Source organism: Octopus bimaculoides, chromosome 24 (genome assembly GCF_046866305.1).
Source record: "Octopus bimaculoides isolate indiv1 chromosome 24, ASM4686630v1, whole genome shotgun sequence".
Classification (NCBI taxonomy): Eukaryota; Metazoa; Mollusca; class Cephalopoda; order Octopoda; family Octopodidae; genus Octopus; species Octopus bimaculoides.
Window position 1 is genome coordinate 7,636,052 of NC_142951.1, and position 19,602 is coordinate 7,655,653.

The following is a 19,602-nucleotide window of genomic DNA, read 5'->3' on the forward strand; positions in this document are numbered from 1 at the left end:
ACAGGAAAGTGTGATACCCAATGGCTAACATAACAGTAACATCAACTACTCCAAAGGTGATGCATTAGAGAGAGGAAACTACAGAGATATTAAACAGTTGGACCAATTTATAGATGTAACAGAGTGCCATTGATTACCTAGAGCATTAGTATAGAAACAATGCAGTTTGGTTTTGTGCCAGGTGGAAGCAATACTGATGCTATCTTCCTAGTGAGATAACTGCAGGAGGAATATCTAGGTAGGCACAGGCCCTATATATGGCTTTTGTTGCCGGGGTTTCCAGCTCTGATCTAGTGAACATTGGAGAAGATAAATGGCTTGTGAGAGTTGATAATAAATACCTAAGGAATTCAGTGTGAAGGAGGGGATACACCAGAGCTAAGTCCTCTGCCCACTTTTGTTCATTATAGACTTCCAAATCATAACAGAAGGGGTTTAGGAGTAGCTGTCCGTGGCAACAACTTTGTGTTGGTGACTTAGTTCTTAGAGCAGAATCTGAAATAGAAATGAAATTCCAAATGTAACAACAAAACCTGGAATCTAGAGGCTTCGAAATAAATTTAGTAAGTAGGAAAGAACACAGGACTCTGCTTCCATCAAAAAAATGGCCATGACCAGTGTGTAGAAAAGGGGTAAGTAGGAATACTATTTGGTGTATTCAATGTAAACTGTGGGATCACAGGTTAGCTAAGAGAGAAGGTAAACTTCATATTTAGTTGGTGCACAGAATAGATTCCATCCAATGTGTGGGAGGTTCACAAGAAGTAGCAGATAGCTTCTGTTACCTAAGAGACCTAATTAGTAGTGGAGGGTTGGTATGTGAGGGGTGGCATGGTAACCAGAGTAAGAAATGGTTGAATAAAGTTCCAGGAGCTGTTACTTCTGTTAGCAACAAATGGCTTCTCCCTAAGAGGGTGCGAAATGTGATGCTATTTTATAGCTAAAAGTGGATCTCAAATGCAGAAAACCTCCAAAGGCTAAAAAAGAAATGAAGCAAACATGCTCCACAGGATGTGTAATACAAGAGCGCATGAAGATCAGAGTAGAAATGAGCTGAGAGAAGGGAAGATCTGGTACAAAGAGACGAAGATGAATCTGGAGTTGTTACATCTTACAAAGGAGATGACAAAGAACCACATCAATTGGTGGTATGATAAGTGGAAGAAAACCAACTCGTCCACCACGGGATGATAAAACAGATGTTGAAATTGTTATAAATGTATAGACACACATACTCACCAGGAATAGGGATTCAAAGGATCAAACAGAACTCAAGTAGACTCTCTGCTGAGCATCTGGCTAACAATACAATTATATAGTATATACATATACATGTGTAGAACCCTTCAGCATTATTGATGTAACTGGATATAGATTACGAAACAGCTGCCAACAAATCAAATACTTCATTTCTCACTTCAACTTTTAAATAATTCTATATATATAAAAAAAATACAAAATGGGACAAGAACGCAAAACATCCAGACAGTTAGGTGATACAAAAAAGGGACAACAAAACATCCAGATAGACGATACAAAGAAAACAAGGATGGGTCATTCGGAGTTTTCTTCCCTCAATCGAGTTCCAGATTATCTTTGCAATTTCGGCTGGTTATACTCGAGATTGCTCCAATCTGTCCAGCCCCAAGGAAAAACTAAGCTAAGAGCATTAGATTCCTTGGAAGAAAGCAGCGAATGTATACAAAAACAAGGACGGAAAAAAATGGACAATGTTACACGAATACAATAAAAATAATAACAGGACATAACAACAGGTGTCTTTCAACTAAGGATGAATTAAATTAAGCTGGTGTGTGTGGAAATGAAGCCTTACGGCAGAGATACAAGATTTCATAGGCAGAGGGAAGAATATCGATGTTGCACGGACAACAGCCAGCTAAGAAAGAAAGATCAGGCTTGGCCGAACGCCAGTCATGTAAGAAGAGAAGAGAGACAGGTAGAGGAAGAAGGACAAAACAATTAAGGAAGGGCGAGAAAAAATGACAGGGACACAGTGAAGTGAAAAGCGGAGGGAAAGTGAGCAAGAAGAGAAAGCAAGGAAATGTGAGAGAGGGGGAAGGTTCCTTTGTTTTAAATATTTTATTTTAAATATCTATTATGGAAATGTATGTATAAGAGTTATCTAAATAAATCCTTATATATATATATATATCCAGTGTCGTCTTACAGGCACATGTGCTGGTGACACGTGAAAAAGAACATTCGAGCGTGGTCGTTGCCAGTGATGCCGGACTGGCTCTCGTGCAGGTAGCACGTAAAAACACCTTTTGAGCATGTGCGTAGTTGTTGCCAGAACTGCCTGACTGGCCCTCGTGCCAGTGGCATGTAAAAAGCACCCACTACACTCTCAGAGTGGTTGGCGTTAGGAAGGACATCCAGCTGTAGAAACTTTGCCAGACCAGATTGAGCCTGGTGCAGCCTCTAGCTCACCAGTCCTCAGTCAAACCGTCCAACCCATGCCAGCATGGAAAGCAAACATTAAACGATGATGATGATATATTTAAAAGGATCTATTTAGATAACTCTTGCACACACATATATTTAAAGGGATTTATTTAGATAAATCTGATACATTTCCATAACAGTTATTCAAAATGAAGGTGAAGAATATAATGTAAAAAAAACAAAAAACAAAAGACAGAACAAAAACTATGATAATAGCAAAACAAAATATGAAAGATAGATGAAGAATGCATAATTAATGTACACATACTTACATATATACAAGTTTATAGAAATACGTATACATACATATACATATGTGTGTGTGTGTGTAGTCAAGCATGTGTTGCTAGGCATTGTGTACATAAGTAACTGTATACACACTTCTATACATGCATGTCAGCATCAGTGATATTTTTCAGAGCCTCTTTACACATTAAACATCCATAATGTCCCTTGTCCCTTGCATCATACATCCGTCCACCGACCACGCAACTCTCATCCATGTTTCTTGTTTCTTTATTGCCCACAAGGGGGCTAAACATAAAGGGGACAAACAAGGACAGACAAAGGGTTTCAGTCGATTACATCGACCCCAGTGCGTAACTGGTACTTAATTTATCGACCCCGAAAGGATGAAAGGCAAAGTCGACCTCGGCGGAATTTGAACTCAGAACGTAACAGCAGGCAAAACACTGCTAAGCATTTCGCCCGGCGTGCTAACGTTTCTGCCAGCTCGCCGCCTGTTTTTATCTCTCTCTCTCTCTCTCTTTCTCTTCTTTCCTGCATGCTTCCACCACACATTTCTCACTCTTTCCCTCCCCACTTATCAACTGCTCTGTATGATGCTATCAGTACATCGCTTATATGTTCTACTTGTTTCTGTCATTGCACTGCGGCCATGCTGGGGCACTGCCTTGAAGAGTTCAGTCAAAACAGATCAACCCCCCCACCCCACCGCCACCACCACCACCCAGTACTTTCCATTTTGTTAAGCCTGCGATTTACTCTGTCTCCCTCATTTCCCCAAACCGCTCAATTAGAGAGACATAACCAAACCGACACAGGTTGGCAAGCAGTGGTGGGAGACAAACACAAAGACACATATATGATGGGCTTCTTTCAGTTTCCATCTACAAAATCCACTACACACAGTGGAACTGAACCCAAGACCACATGACTGAGAAAACAAGCTTCCTAAACCATGTAGCCTTACATCAACTTTAAATGGAAAGACAGGTTTTGAAATATGTTTTATTACAAGAATAAAGGTTTTTTTATTTACAATTTCACTCCTAAAAATCCGTTTTGTGTGGACATGTTCTTCTCGTGTGACCTGAAATTAAAGGAAAAAAAAGAAACGATGAAACATTTCAGTGTCTTTTACCAGGAGGCGTCATTACCACCGCCATCGTCTTTTTTATATACCTACTTTTCCATGTTTGCATGAGCGAGAAATAAAACGGCGCCAGGTAAGGGCATAGATCCACAGAAACCAATGCCAAAGCTGAAACTGGAGCTCAACTCAGCGCTGGAGCTAGCTGGGATCCTGTCAAACCATCGAACCCAGGCCAGTATGGAAAAGGGGCACTTAATGATGATGATGAGGAGGAGGAGGCGGAGGAGTTTGGTGATGATGATGAGGAGGAGGAGGAGGCGGAGGAGTTTGGTGATGATGAGGAGGAGGAGGAGGAGGAGGAAGATGTTCAGGATGATGGTGATGATGATGATGATGATGGTGGTGATGATGATGAGGAGGAGGATGTTGAGGAGGAAGAGAAGGGGGACAAGAGATGATGATGAAGATGATGACAATACTCTATTGTTGAAAGAGAGAGAGAGGGGTGAGAGAGAAAGAAACAAACAGTTGTTAAAGTACCCAGGGTATCCGAGTAATTTCTCTCTACAGAGAGACACACACACACAAACAGAAATAAAAAAAAATTAAAAAAGGAATGAGTTTTAGTACCTATTGTGCCACATATTCCACATTTTGGAGAAGACCGTTTATTTCCACTACTTGGGTTGGTTTTCTGTTTCTTGGCCTGGGGTTTGTGGTTGTCATAGTTGCCAAACCGTTGTGAAGAGTAAGAACTACCACTGCCTGCAAAAACAAACAAAACAGAAACAAAATAAACAATAAAGAAGCATAAATAATAAATCAAAAATTGCAATTTGTTGTAAATTAGTCCCCAAGTTAACAAAAGCATGCCAGCTCTGGCCATTCCATTTCTTCCATAGGATCCAAAACACATTTAATGTTTTTCACTGCTTTAACTCTTTAGCATTCAAATGTCAAATGTATTATTTATTTATCCCTATTGTTTTGAATTTATTGTGCATGGCTGTGTAGTAAGTAGCTTGCTTAGCAACCACATGGTTCCGAGTTCAATCCCACTGCGTGGCATCTTGGGCAAGTGTCTTCTACTATAGTCTCGGGCCGACCAAAGCCTTGTGAGTGGATTTGCTAGACGGAAACCAAAAGAAGCCCGTCGTATATATGTATATATATATATGTGTGTGTGTATGTTTGTGTGTCTGTGTGTATGTTTGTGTCTCCCCACCATCGCCTGACAACCGATGCTGGTGTGTTTACGTCCCCCGTAACTTAGCGGTTCAACAAAAGAGATCGATAGAATAAGTTCTAGGCTTACAAAGAATAAGTCCTGGGGTCGATTTGCTCGACTAAAGGTGGTGTTCCAGCATGGCCACAGTCAAATGACTGAAACAAGTAAAAGAGATGAGAGAGTGTGTGTGTGTACAACTGTACATACTCCCAGAAGCGATGACAAGGTAGCTGAAAGTTCTAGTGATTTGCTGTGCTTGAGAAGGCACGTCAACCTAAGTGAAATCATGGTTGTGTACCCATGCTGCTCACACCTAAAAGGCACTTGTGTCAGTGGCACATAAAAGAGCACCCATATTGGTGACATGTAAAAGACGCACAGTAAACTCTGTAAAGTGGTTGGCATCAGGATGAGCATCCAGCCATAACTTAGCGGTTTGGCAAAAAAAGACCGAGAGAATAAGGACCAGGCTTAAAAAGAAAATAAGTACCGATGTTGATTTGTTTCACTTAAAATTCCTCAAGGTGGTGCCCCAGCATAGCTACGGTCTAATGACAGAAATAAGAAGAAGATAAAAGACAAGCAAGGTAGCCAAGTATCTCCTCCGCTGCAAGACACCTGTTTCTCACGAAGCTATCACCCTCAATACTACACTCCCTCCCACACTCAGTTGAAGAGTCTTTGACTTACAAGTTACTTGGTGACCTCACTACTGCTGCTGCGGCTGCTGGTGGTATCATGCAAAAAGCACTGGTGCTGGTGCCACTTGAAAAGCACTGGTGATGGTGTGGCATGAAAAGTACCAAGTACACTCTGTGAAGTGGTTAGCGTTAGGAAGGGCATCCAGCCATAGGAACCATGCCAAAGCAGACTACGAAGCCTGGTGCAGCCCCTGGCCGTACCAGTTTCCTGCCAAGCCATCCAACTAATGCCAGCAAGGAAAACAGATGATGACGATGATGACGGTGATGATAATGATGATGACCATGATAATGTGCATGATGACAGTTGATTGGAGGAAGTGACAAACAATCCAAACTGGAAAAGATCCTGCCGAAATGGCAGATGGATGGAATCTCAGAATGCTGGATCTCACCAAGAAGATGATGGCAAGGAGTCACATCAAGAATTTAGAGACAGGGCTGGAACAAAACTGGTCCATTATAGACATAAAAAATATTGCAGCAGTGACAATGTTATGTTAAAAATCACTGCAATGCTTTTACAGAAAACAAAAAGGCAGTTTTGTGAATATGATGATGACATCGGTTAAGAAGTTACATAATGATATACCTGATGAGTTTGAATTATCACCCCACTGGAAGAAGTTACAACCAGTGCCTCTGCTTTGAGGACAGGCAAAGAATTGCCTGCCTTTGTTTGGACCTTCTTTCTGAACTGTTAACCTGGAAAAAAAAAACAGAAACGGTTAAAGAGGGGATAAACCTAAAGTAATTTTGATTACTGTATTTTAATGTGTATAAGGAACACCTTAATTTTGGGGGCTTAAAATTTGGAAAAAAGGTTTTGTAGGGGATTATAATACTATCCGGCTGTGTGGTAAGTAGCTTGCTTACCAACCATATGGTTTCGGGTTCAGTCCCACTGCGTGACACCTTGGGCAACTGTCTTCTACTATAGCCTCGGACCGACCAAAGCCTTGTGAGTGGATTTGGTAGACGGAAACTGAAAGAAACCCGTCGTATATATGTATATGTATATATATATATATATATATATATATATATGTATGTGTGTGTGTTTGTGTCTGTGTTTTGTATATGTCCCCCCAACATCGCTTGACAACCGATGCTGGTGTATTTACGTCCCCGTAACTTAGCGGTTCGGTAAAAGAGACCGATAGAATAAGTACTAGGCTTCCACAGAATAAGTTCTGGGGTCGATTTGTTCTACTAAAGGTGGTGCTCCACATGGCCACAGTCAAATGACTGAAACAAGTAAAAGAGTATGTTTTTTTAACCTAATTTCTGACAAAAAAGGATTCCTTATACATGTTAAAATACAGTAAGTCTATAGTTAATTGTTTTGAAGACCAAGGGTTAAACATGTAGCATTAACCTCTTAGCATTCAAATTATCCTGCTATATATATATATATATATATATATATATATATATATATATATATAATATTAGGGACAAAATCCAAAATTACAGGTAAAAACTCAATTAAAATCAATTTATAAAAAATTAAAATTAAATTGAGCTTTATAGATAAAATATATATAAAATATATAGTTTTAGGGAAAATAACCAAGTTTCAAGAACTCATCGATGAAAATCCACTATCACATATAGAAAAATTAACAATTAAAAGCACAATAAATTTATTTTCCCTAAAACTATATATTTTATATATATATATTTTATATATATATATATATATATATATATATATATATATATATATATATATATATATATATATATATATATATATATATACATATATATACACACACAATATACACAAGCAGACAGATAGATAAATAGATACAGAAAGAGAGAGAGAGAGATGAACTTATAAAGACTCAACTGTTTAGCTTCTAAATTACATTGACACATGACTGTCTCCTCAGAAGCATTTCTGTGTGATAAATAGAATTGGGGTCTTGATGATCCAGGGTTTGAGGAAAAAGAACTGAAAAAAAGATGAAATGACAGTAAATATATATATATATATGTACAGATATAGGGCAGGGAATCGTCAATTAGTAATAAAATTAATAATTAACAATTTTGCCAAGTAGTTCAGTATGAAAAAACCTTTATCGGTAAAACCATTTATAATCATAAATATACAGGGATTAGCATGAGTTGCTTCTCCAACATACTGAGAATTTAGAAATAGCAGTCAAAGAACTACTGATTCCAAACTATCAGTAGTTCTTTGACTGCTATTTCTAAATTCTCAGTATGTTGGAGAAGCAACTCATGCTAATCCCTGTATATTTATGATTATTTATATATGTATATATATACATGCACACACACACATGCAAATCAGTACAAATAAACTAAGACAAAAACTAGATATAAATAAGAGAAGACAGACGTAGATAACAGAGATGATGACTACTGCAAATGAAAATGCTGAGCACTCCCAAGTTAATGGAAGTTGTAGAAGAGGGAAATCAAGGAATTGTTTGTATGATGATGATGATGATGATCCTCATTTACAACTATCATGTGACATCCAGACAAGGGTACACACACACACACACACACACAACAGGTTTCTTCCAGTTTCTGTCGACCAAATCCACTCACAAGGCTTTAGTCAGCTGAGGGACTACAGTAAAAGACACTTGCCCGAGGTGCCACACAGTGGGGCTGAACGCCAAGCCCACTTGGTTTGGAATTACATCACACACCAATGCCTGCCTGGACATATGCCACACTGCATCTATCTGTGTGCCAGTGTACACATGTGTGCGTGCAATTTTTTTTACAGTGGTATGAAACCTTGGGACCTACCAGCAGACGGTTCTTACACCATTTTGCATATAGTCATAGAAGGTGATTTAGTTTACATCCAGCCTTGTTCCAGACACACAGTATTGACACATCATAAAGATAATGAAGCATTAACATCTATTATTCCTGTCATGGGACCTGATGCAAGTTTTCTCGCTTATCTATGACACCTGGGTGTTTTAAACACCAGGTGAATTCATGAGAATATATTCTCTTACGCCTACATTTGCAGCCTGCCTACGAACTGACAAAACACACACCTCATGTATGTGTGTTCAATATTGTTTTTATATATATATATATGTTGTAGAGGCGCAATGGCCCAGTGGTTAGAGCAGCGGACTCGCGGTCATAGGATCACGGTTTCGATTCCCAGACCAGGCGTTGTGAGTGTTTATTGAGCGAAAACACCTAAAGCTCCACAAGGCTCCGGCAGGGGGTGGTGGTGAACCCTGCTGTACTCTTTCACCACAACTTTCTCTCACTCTTACTTCCTGTTTCTGTTGTGCCTGTAATTCAAAGGGTCAGCCTTGTCACACTGTGTCACGCTGAATATCTCCGAGAACCACGTTAAGGGTACACGTGTCTGTGGAGTGCTCAGCCACTTGCACTTTAATTTCACGAGCAAGCTGTTCCATTGGTCAGATCAACTGGAACCCTCGTCGTCGTAATCGACAGAGTGTATACATGTCATCATCATCGTTGTCATTGTTTAACGTCCTCTTTCCATGCTGGCATGGGTTGGATGTTTTGACTACATATTAAGAGAGATAGAAGAGGAGGCTTGTAATAATTCAGGTGATAATGGTGGTTAATTAAGTTGATAATGATAATGCTGGTGGCATTAGAATTGCAGCAATAACAAAGTTGTCTCACCTGCTTGAAGTGGTGGAACTTGAGCTTTGATCAGCCCACAGGAAGAAATCACAGGTGCTGCTGTTACATTTATAAAACTGTCGACCTGAAACGACAAGCAGAGGCATTGCAATCGAATAAACAAAACAAACTACAATATTGTTAATTGTTTAATTAAGACTAAAATAAAGACAAACTAAAATAACATCAGCTAATTAACGGTTTCAAATTTTGGCACAAGACCAGCAATTTCGGGGGTGGGAGTAAGTCAATTACATTGACCCCAGTATTCACCTGCTACTTAATCAACCTCAAAAGGATGAAAGGTAAAGTTGACTGTGGTGGGATTTGAACTCAGAACATAAAGACAGATGAAAATGCCACAAAGAATTTTGCCTGGAGTGCTTATGATTCTGCCAGCTCACCTTGAAGTAAATCATCATCATCACCATCATCATCATCATCAACAAGTGGGTAACAGTGGTAAAAATGGTCAAGGAAGATGGAACTACTTTAACACTTGAGCATTCAGGTAATTCCATCAAATGCAATGCTTATGTATTCACATTTTTTTAATTAATCCTGTGTTATCTCATAGATTCGAAATTTTGAATGACATTGTATGAGATACCAGATCTGGGCAGTTTGAACTGGATATGGCTGGTTTAAATGCTAAAAGAGTTAAAATGCAGATATGTTTCTGAGTCTATGGATCAAATACAAAAATCAGCTTGGTGTCTGGCATAAGCAAGACCACCAACCACCAAAGACTGCAATATCCATCGTCCACTGCACAAGTTAACAAGGGACACATGCAAATCTTAGGTAGATGGGGTCCGTTCAATGAATATCTTAAAGGCTCTACTTGATGCTAGTACAGCCAGCAATAAGGCTCCTTCTGATAGGACCCTATGGAGAAAATACCAGAGTACTCTACCCCCAAGACACTTCCAGAAATAGTGAGCAGAGGAGATGGATGGATGGATAGATAGAAATGTTTCTGAAACAACTAAGGCAAATTGCAACCACATACAAGCCAAACATCAAGTCATCCTCAGCACGAAGGGACATAACTCAATTCTTTCCTGTGACATTCTAATCACATGTTCATAGTACCGAGGCTATAGTAGAAGACACTTGCCCAAGGTTCCACACAGTGGTACAGAACCAGGAACCATGTGGTTCGTAGGCAAGCTACTTACCACACAGCCACTCCTACGCCTAGACAACTATTTTTAAATTTTGAAAATGAAAAGAAAATACTGACCAACTTTGACCAATAATTACCTGTATTAGGTCCCTCTTTGCGTACGGTCAATAAAATAGCATCTACATTACAGCCACAAACAATAGTCGTGGCATCAGACTGGTCCCCATTTCTATTAATCAAGGTCGTTCTAGGTCGAGACTGTGCATTCATCACGCCAGGCTTCTTCAACTGGGGTTCAGTTCCCCTTGAACTCCAGCTGCCACTAGTTGCATTCCTGTTTGCTCTTTGTGGCTGAAATGAATTTCGGTTGTTGGAGGAGGAATTGTTGGACCCTTCACTGCCGTAGCCACTGTCACCGTATGTTGAAGAGGTTCTAGTGTTGAGTGAAGATGACGTTGTTTGTCGGTTTTGGGATGCTGAAATGAATTAGAATTATTTCAGACATTGAGAAAGTTCTGCTGTATTGTGGTGAGGTGTGGACAATAACAGAAACATTACAAGAGATAAACATTAGAACTGTTCGGTGGTATAGGAGGGAAGTGTGGATAATAACAGAAGAGATTAAGACTGGATATCATTATCCTTTATGCTTAACACTTGGAATTTATTTCTTACAAGGAATGAATAACTCAAGGTTAATTACAAGAGAGCAGGCATTAATTATGGACTTGATGAAACTGGTGACTTTGTCAGGGGCAGGGACCAGTGTTGAAAACAGAGCAGTCAGTGCCATGAGCAAAACATGTTTTAAGTCGATGAGCACTTAAGGTAATGGGAAACAATGTGTAACGAAGGGGAGGGAGAGGGAGAGTATAGGGGAGAAGGGAGATAGGGAGAGAGGAGGCAGGGAGAGAGGAGGCAGGGAGAGAGGAGGCAGGGAGATAGGGAGAGAGGAGGCAGGGAGAGAGGGAAGGTAGAGACAGAGAGTAGAGAAAGGGGAGAGACAGGTAGAGAAAGAGAGGAGAGAGGGTAAAGAGAGAGGAGAGATAGGTAGAGAGAAAGAGAGAGGAAAGAGTAGAAAGAGAAAGTAGAGTAGAGAGGGAGAGAGTAGAGAGAGAGAAGAGTAGAGGGAGAGAAGAGTAGAGGGAGAGAAGAGTAGAGGGAGAGAAGAGTAGAGGGAGAGAAGAGTAGAGGGAGAGAAGAGTAGAGGGAGAGAGAGAGGGGTATGAAAGTAAAGAAATAAAGAGAAAATGCTGTTAACCTTTTAGCATTTAAACTGGTTTCATCAGGTCCAAATATTCTACATGCTTTATGTTTAAACTGACCAGATCTGGCCTCTCACACCTACCCAACAATGTCATTGTCAAAATAATTTAAAGGATTAAGGATAATGAATAGAGAATAAAACTTACAATAAATGTCTAAAGCTTCCATCAGAAAAGTATCACAGCCTCCAATACAACCAACGTACCTACAGAAAATAGAAAGATGGGAAAAAACTGTTGAACTACCAAGTTGTTTCTTGGTGAATGTGTGCATACTTATGTATGCATGCATTCACACATATTATGCTCAGAAAAAATTGTTGTACTGATGAAGCAGAGAAACTAACAGCACCGTCCGAGCATGATCATTGCCAGAGCAGCTGTCTGGCTTCTGTGTCAGTGGCATGTAAATAGAACCATTTGAGCGTAATCGTTACCAGCGTCGCCTTACTGGCACGTGAAAAAACATTCGAGCGAGGTCATTGCCAGTGCTACTGGACTGGCTCCTGTGCAGGTAGCACATAAAAGCATCCACTACACTCTTGGAGTGGTTGGCATTAGGAAGGGCATCCAGCTGTAGAAACTCTGCCAGATCAGATTGGAGCCTGGTGCAGCCATCTGGTTCGCCAATCCTCAGTCAAATCGTCCAACCCATGCTAGCATGGAAAGCGGACATGAAACGATGATGATGATATATATATATATATATATATATATATATATATATACACACACATACACACACACATATACACATACACATATATATGTACATACACCCCACACACATACTACACGCATACATACATATACATATATATATATATATACATGGTAGAATTTACGAAAAAAACAACAGACAAAGACAGGTGGTGTAAACAACAAATGGATGTAACGCTCGGGAATAGAGAAAATCTTTGATGTTTCGAGCTACGCTCTTCAACTGAAAGGAACACAGAAAGAAATAAGGAGAGATAAATAGGAAGATAGTTAAGTAGAGCCATCAAAGGCGCAATTTAAGGAGACCAAGGATTTAAAAGATAAAACAATTTGCCATGAGGAGCAAGTTTGACATTTTGAGCAGAAGTCTTCATTTACTGTTTCTGTGTCTGTATGTAGGGGTGAGAGAGAGAGAAACAGACAGACAGACAGAAATAGAGTGAGAAAGAGGAGAGAGTGAGAGAGAAAAAGAGAGAGGGGGAGAGAGAGAATACTGAGTAGGAGAAGTGTAGTAAAGAAAAACTGCTAACGATATTTACTCTGTTGGTATCATGGGTGGTACATAGCCTGGTCGGAATTTGAACCGTAACAAATGGACCGGACCGGGTTGACACTGTGTAAAGATAGAAACAAACAAATCAATCAATAAATCAATCAATCAATCAATAAATAAAAATAAGGAGTTCAAGAACAAACCACATTTTGTTAGAAGAAATTTATATTATGGACATTAGTAACATCATTATCATCATAGGCGCAGGAGTAGCTGTGTGGTAAGTAGCTTGCTTACCAACCACATAGTTCCGGGTTCAGTCCCACTGCGTGGCACCTTCGGCAAGTGTCTTCTACTAAGCCTTGTGAATGGATTTGGTAGACGAAAACTGAAAGAAGCCCGTCGTATATATATGTATATGTATATATATATATATATGTATGTGTTATTTCTTTACTACCCACAAGGGGCTACACACAGAGGGGACAAACAAGGACAGACAAACGGATTAAGTTGATTATATCGACCCCAGTGTGTAACTGGTACTTATTTAATCGACCCCGAAAGGATGAAAGGCAAAGTCGACCTCGGCGGAATTTGAACTCAGACCGTAGCGGTAGACGAAATACCGCTAAGCATTTCGCCCGACGTGCTAACGTTTCTGCCAGCTCGCCGCCTATATATGTATGTGTGTCTGTCTATCTCCCCAACATCGGTTGACAACCGATGCTGGTGTGTTTACGTCTCCGTAACTTAGCGGTTCAGCAAAAGAGACTGTTAGAATAAGTACCAGGCATCCAAAGGATAAGTCCTGGGGTCGATTTGCTCGACTAAAGGCGGTGCTCCAGCATGGCCGCAGTCAAATGACTGAAACAAGTAAAAGAGTAAAAGTGATATGTATCCTTGCACCCTCCTCCTTATTTTATCAAACCCCAAATGAATGAAAAGCAATGTTAACCTCAACAGCATTTGAACTCAAAATATAAAGAATTGGAAGAAATGCTATTTGGCATTTAATCTGATGCATTTACAATTCTGCCAGCTCAATGACTTTTTCTCATTATACATAATGGTTTCAAATTTTGGCACCAGACCAGCAATTTCAGGGCAGGGGATAAGTCGATTACATCGACCACCCCCACTGGTCCGTATTTTATCGACCCTGAAAGGACAAACGGCAAAGTCAACCTTGGCAGCATTTGAACTCAGAACGTAAAGATGAACAACATGTTGCTTAGGATTTTGCCTGGCACAGTAATGATTCTGCCAGCTCAATGCCGTTTGTCTTCTTATACATAATGCATGTCAATAATAATGGTTTCAAATTTTGGCAAAAGGCCAGTAATTTCGGGGGGGGGGGGGCTAGTCATTTACATCGACCCCAGTACACAACTGGTACTTATTTCATCGACACCCAAAATGATGAAAGACAAAGTCGGCCACAGCAGAATTTGAGCACAGAATTTAAAAAGCACTTTGTCTGGCATGCTAACGGTCCTCCTAGTTCACCACCCTCTTCCTCCTCTTCCTACTACTACTACTACTACTACTACACATTTTAGAGTAGTATTTCTAAATTTGAAGTTATGTTCAACCCATTCAATACCAATTTAGAGGGGAAAAAAAGAGTTAAATGTGTTGTATATAAACAGAAATTTAAAAAGAAAGTTGATGAGAGAAAAAAAAAAAACTTACTTGTGGACAAATGGTTCCTTCAACTTCAACTTTGAGAACAAAATCAGGAAACCAAATAGCATTTCGGCACTCTGGGAAACCAATGCAGCCAAGATAGTAACTAGAAACAAAATGGGAAATCAATGTTAGATCATCATCATCATCATCGTTCAACGTCCGCTTTCCATGCTGGCATGGGTTGGACGATTTGACTGAGGACTGGTGAGCCAGATGGCTGCACCCGGCTCCAATCTGATTTGGCAGAGTTTCTACAGCTGGATGCCCTTTATTTTTAGAATGACATTGTAGGGTAGACATGAGAAGCAGGATTTGTCCAATTTGAACATAAAACAGGGAGAATATTTGGGTGAGATAGGGCTGATTTAACCCCTCGCCAATTAGATTACTATCAAATGTAATGCTTATTTATTCACATTGTTTTGAATTAAGATTTCAATGGTGTGACCATGTTTAGAATGACATTGCAGGTAGGTGTGAGAGGCCAAATCTGACCAGTTTCAACATGAAACAAGCAGAATATTTGAACTGGATATGGCTGATTTAACTCTTTAGCATTCAGATTACTCTGTCAAAAGTAATGCTTATTTATCCTCATTGTTTCGAATCAATCCTGGATTATATCATAGGTTTGAGATTTTGATGATGTTATTGTTTATTTTTAAATGACATTGTACAGTATGTGGGAGAGGCCAGATCTGGCCAGTTTGTACATAAAACAGACAAAATATTTGGGGCCTGACATGACCAGTTTAAAGGGTTAACTTAATGACAGACGGAGGCCTCAGAGATTAGTAATTATAGTAGTAATAATAGTACAACTATAATTGTATTTGAACAAGTTATGTGTTTGTATATAATTGCTACAACTGGGCCATATCCCAAAACCATGTGGTTGGGAAGTGAACTTCTTAAACCATACAGCCACGTGTGTGTGTGTGTGTGTGTGCCTGTGTGCAATGCTGCTGTTATGACTTTGCTTTGCAGCCTCATGTTCCCTGGTTCAGTCCTACGATGTAGCGGTAGCTTGGGCAAGTACCATCTCCTGTATAATCTCGATAAGCAACAAGTGACTAATAAACCTTCTTACCCTTTGCCTTCTTTCCTCTGTCGCAGCAGCATGTCTTGGTTACATTTGGGGCAGCGTTTCACTGACTCAACAGTAGCCATGTTCTCACTGGTAGCTGAGAAATACAGAAAAAGAATAAATAACTCAGACCACGCTGGAATTTCATTGACGAATATATTGACTTGTATGCAATCATACAAACACTGATACATACGTACACACACACACATACATACCTCTATATATACATACACACATACATACATAATACAAACATATATACGCACACAAGGACTTTCGAGCAAGATCGTTGCCAGTGCCCCTGGACTGGCTCTTGTGTGGGTGGCACATAAAATACACCATTTTGAGCGTGGCCGTCGCCAGTACCGCTTGACTGGCCTTCGTAGGATTTTCGAGCGAGATCGTTGCCAGTGCCCCTGCTAGAAGGCTGCACCAGGCTCCAATCTGATCTGGCAGAGTTTCTACAGCTGGATGCCCTTCCTAACGCCAACCACTCCGTGAGTGTAGTGGATGCTTTTACGTGCCACCGGCCCAAGAGCCAGTCAGGCGGTACTGGCAACGGCCATGCTCAAATGGTGTTTTTTACATGCCACCTGCACAGGAGCCAGTCCAGCCGCACTGGCAAATATATATATATTATATGTATATGTATATATATATATGAAGAGAAAGTGATGATAGTGAGTATAGGAAGAGAGACAATAATGGTAGCTACACATTTGCTGGTGAGAAACAAAGATCAAGTGAGGGATGGTAATAGGCATAGCAATAAGAGAATCATGAATATCAACAAGTGGTCATGGTGAGAAAGAATGGTGGCTGGCAGTACAGAAAGGGTGATGGCAGGGTGTATTAGATATTCTTTTAGAAAATCTGAGATGTAAAATTAACAAGGAAGAGTTATTAGACATTTTTTTGAAAAATTGTGAAATATAGTGTAGGAGTGGCTGTGTGGTAAGTAGCTTACTTACAAACCACATGGTTCTGGGTTCAGTCTCACTGCGTGGCACCTTGGGCAAGTGTCTTCTGCTATAGCCTTGGGCCACCCAAAGCCTTGTGGGTGGATTTGGTAGATGGAAACTGAAAGAAGCCCGTCGTATGTATGTATATATATATATCTGTATGTGTATGTTTGCGTGTCTGTGTTTGTCCCCCCAACCTCGCTTGACAACCGATGCTGGTGTGTTTATGTCCCCGTAACTTAGCGGTTCGGCAAAAGAAACCGATAGAATAAGTACTAGGCTTACAAAGAGTAAGTCCTGGAGTCAATTTGCTCGACTAAAGGTGGTGCTCCAGCATGGCCACAGTCAAATGAGTGAAACAAGTAAAAGAGTATAGCAATAATAAAAAAAATGAAAATTTAAGGAAAAAGAAAAAAAAAACTTTCTTTCTCTTTACTTACTGGATTCTGTGTATGGCACAGATTCTCCCAAATAGTTACCAAGAGCTTCATCAATCTTTCGTGCCTACAATATTGACGCAACAATAATCAGAATAAGTTTGAAACTAACTTTTAGAAGAAATAAAAGGGCTTGGATGCGGACATCCTCCTCCGAATTTTCACTCAAGAAGCTAAGCCAAGATGAAGATTCTTATAGGGACATGAATAGTATGCAAGAAGAAGAAGAAGAAGAAAAAGAATGTATGATCAGGCAGTTTATATATGATTTCTTAACACAGCCACTAAAACTGAAGTTATTCAGATGAGGAGCAGATAACGAAAGCATTACAAACCTGTTCAACTGCTTTAATAAATACTTCTTTATATTTCCTTATCTGTGACTGCAACACATCTGGAAAAATTTGAGAAGAACAAAACATATAACAAACTACCACTACTACTACTACTACTACTACTACTACTACTACTACTACTACTACTAATAATAATAATAATAATAATAATAATAATAATAATAATATTTTAAAAGGATTGACGAAACTCTTCACAAAGGTCTTGTCTAATAATAATAATAGCAACAATAATAATAATAATCATTTAACATCTTCCTTCCATGCTGGCATGGGTTGGACTGTTTGACAGGAGCTGGCCAGGCAGGAGCCTGCACCATGCTTCTGAGTGTGTTTTGGCATGGTTTTTATGGTTGGATGCCCTTCCTAACCCCAACCGCTCGGTAGAGTGGGTTGAGTGGTTTTTACACGGCACTTGCACAGGTGAGGTCAGTTTTGGCATGGTTTTTTTTATGCTGGATGCCTTTCCAAATGCCAACTACTTTACAGTGTGGACTGGGTACTTTTTAAGTGGCGCCTGCACTGGCAGGATCACCAAAGTGACTTTTGCAAGGCAAAGAGTCTTTGAGAGGGGAGGGGGACACTGGAGAAGGTGATCTTGTGTCAGATGATGAAAGGTCAGGGTGTGACAGAGAGGCAGAAACAGATGCCCTGCTGTAGAGGAAGTCCATGGCTATCCAGCCAGAGAAAGGGAGAGAGAGAGGAAAAGAAGGAGAGCTAGCAAGAACAAGGGTAGAAACACTTACCTAGAGCAGGGGTTTTCAAACTGTGGTCCGCGGACCACAGGGGGTCTGCAAGGACAAGACAGGGGGTCCGTGGACAGCAAATACTTTTTATGGGCAATTTGATTTTATGTATGTTTATTAATCGAAATCTTTTAATTGACAATAAACCTATTTGTTAAATACTGTTAAATAAATAAATGTAAAAATATATGTTATTTTAAGCAAATATTTATGTATAAATTTCATAAGCGTTTATAAGGGGAGTCCCTAAGGTAAAGCCTGAAATATAAAGGGGTCCGCAAGTCAAAAAGTTTGAAAACCCCTGACCTAGAGAGAGAGAGAGAGTGGGAGTTAACAAGAGGTGTGCTGTTGTAAAGGAGATAAATGGTTACCTAGCCAGAGGTAATGGCAAGGGAGAGAGATTAATCAAGAATAAGGGCAGAAAGGGGTTTGTGCTGATTACTCAACCAGAAGGAAGAGCAAGGGAACGACGACGGCAATGATGGCTGATTTAGTGGTTGTAGACAAAGAAAATAGAAAGTGCCAGATAATTGACTTTACAGTCCCAAATGATGAGAAAATCTATATGAGATATAGAAAAAAAAAAGAGAAAATAGCAATGTACCAGGACCTAGCCATTGAGTTACAGAGGGTGTGGAAAGTGCAGGTAAAATGTATCCCATTTGTTATAGGTACATTAGGAACTATCCCTAAAGATTTAGGCAGAAGAAATAGAAGAAATAGGTATAAAGCCTGGTTTAGTGCAACTCCAGAAAGCAGTGTTATTAGGGACAGCAAGGATACTTAGGAAGGTTCTTGGCATCTAAGGTCACTTGTTGTAGCCTGATGTCAGGAATTTTTCTTTTCCAACAGTTTAATCTTTTGTGCACATATGAAATAATAATAATAATAATGGTTTCCAATTATATTTGATAGGAATTTGAATGCTAAAGGGTTGATATTAAAAAATATTACCTTCTTTAGTTTTCTGACCTCCACAGACCCTGCAAAAGAAAACAAAATAAAAGGGAGATATAAATAAAAAAACATATAAGTAAATAATTTTCAGTTGTTATTCTTGTGATGCAGTTTCAATTCTCTCTGAAGGAAGTATAACATTTGTAACAAAAGGAAACAAATAACTAAATTTGGCAGTTCTATTCAACACTCTTATGATGATGATGATCATCATCATCATCGTCGCTGTTGTTTAACGTCCACTTTCCATGCTGACCTCACTGGAATGATTTTCTAACGTGCCACCAGCATGTATATACTATATACCATGTTGTATTGTACGTCAGAAAATACGGCTTTAGTTTTAAACAGTTTC

The 19,602-nt window shown here is 39.7% G+C and overlaps 1 protein-coding gene across 3 annotated transcripts in view; it reads right to left on the reverse strand.

Annotated features, from left to right (window-relative positions):
* Positions 1 to 3,703: 3,703 nt before the first annotated feature.
* LOC106881787 (DNA topoisomerase 3-alpha) overlaps positions 3,704 to 19,602 on the reverse strand; it is a 66,621-nt gene continuing 50,722 nt past the window's right edge. For all 3 annotated transcript variants that reach the window (XM_089341297.1, XM_089341296.1, XM_089341298.1), the window contains 13 exons: positions 19,245 to 19,273; positions 17,527 to 17,585; positions 17,195 to 17,258; positions 15,793 to 15,886; positions 14,706 to 14,805; positions 13,057 to 13,130; positions 11,945 to 12,003; positions 10,670 to 11,008; positions 9,404 to 9,488; positions 7,587 to 7,691; positions 6,324 to 6,436; positions 4,433 to 4,567; positions 3,704 to 3,799 (listed from right to left, as the gene is read on the reverse strand). In XM_089341297.1, the coding sequence (XP_089197423.1) occupies positions 3,759 to 3,799; positions 4,433 to 4,567; positions 6,324 to 6,436; positions 7,587 to 7,691; positions 9,404 to 9,488; positions 10,670 to 11,008; positions 11,945 to 12,003; positions 13,057 to 13,130; positions 14,706 to 14,805; positions 15,793 to 15,886; positions 17,195 to 17,258; positions 17,527 to 17,585; positions 19,245 to 19,273 (1,297 nt within the window). In that variant the 3' untranslated portion in view covers positions 3,704 to 3,758. The remainder of the gene's footprint in view (positions 3,800 to 4,432; positions 4,568 to 6,323; positions 6,437 to 7,586; positions 7,692 to 9,403; positions 9,489 to 10,669; positions 11,009 to 11,944; positions 12,004 to 13,056; positions 13,131 to 14,705; positions 14,806 to 15,792; positions 15,887 to 17,194; positions 17,259 to 17,526; positions 17,586 to 19,244; positions 19,274 to 19,602) is intronic.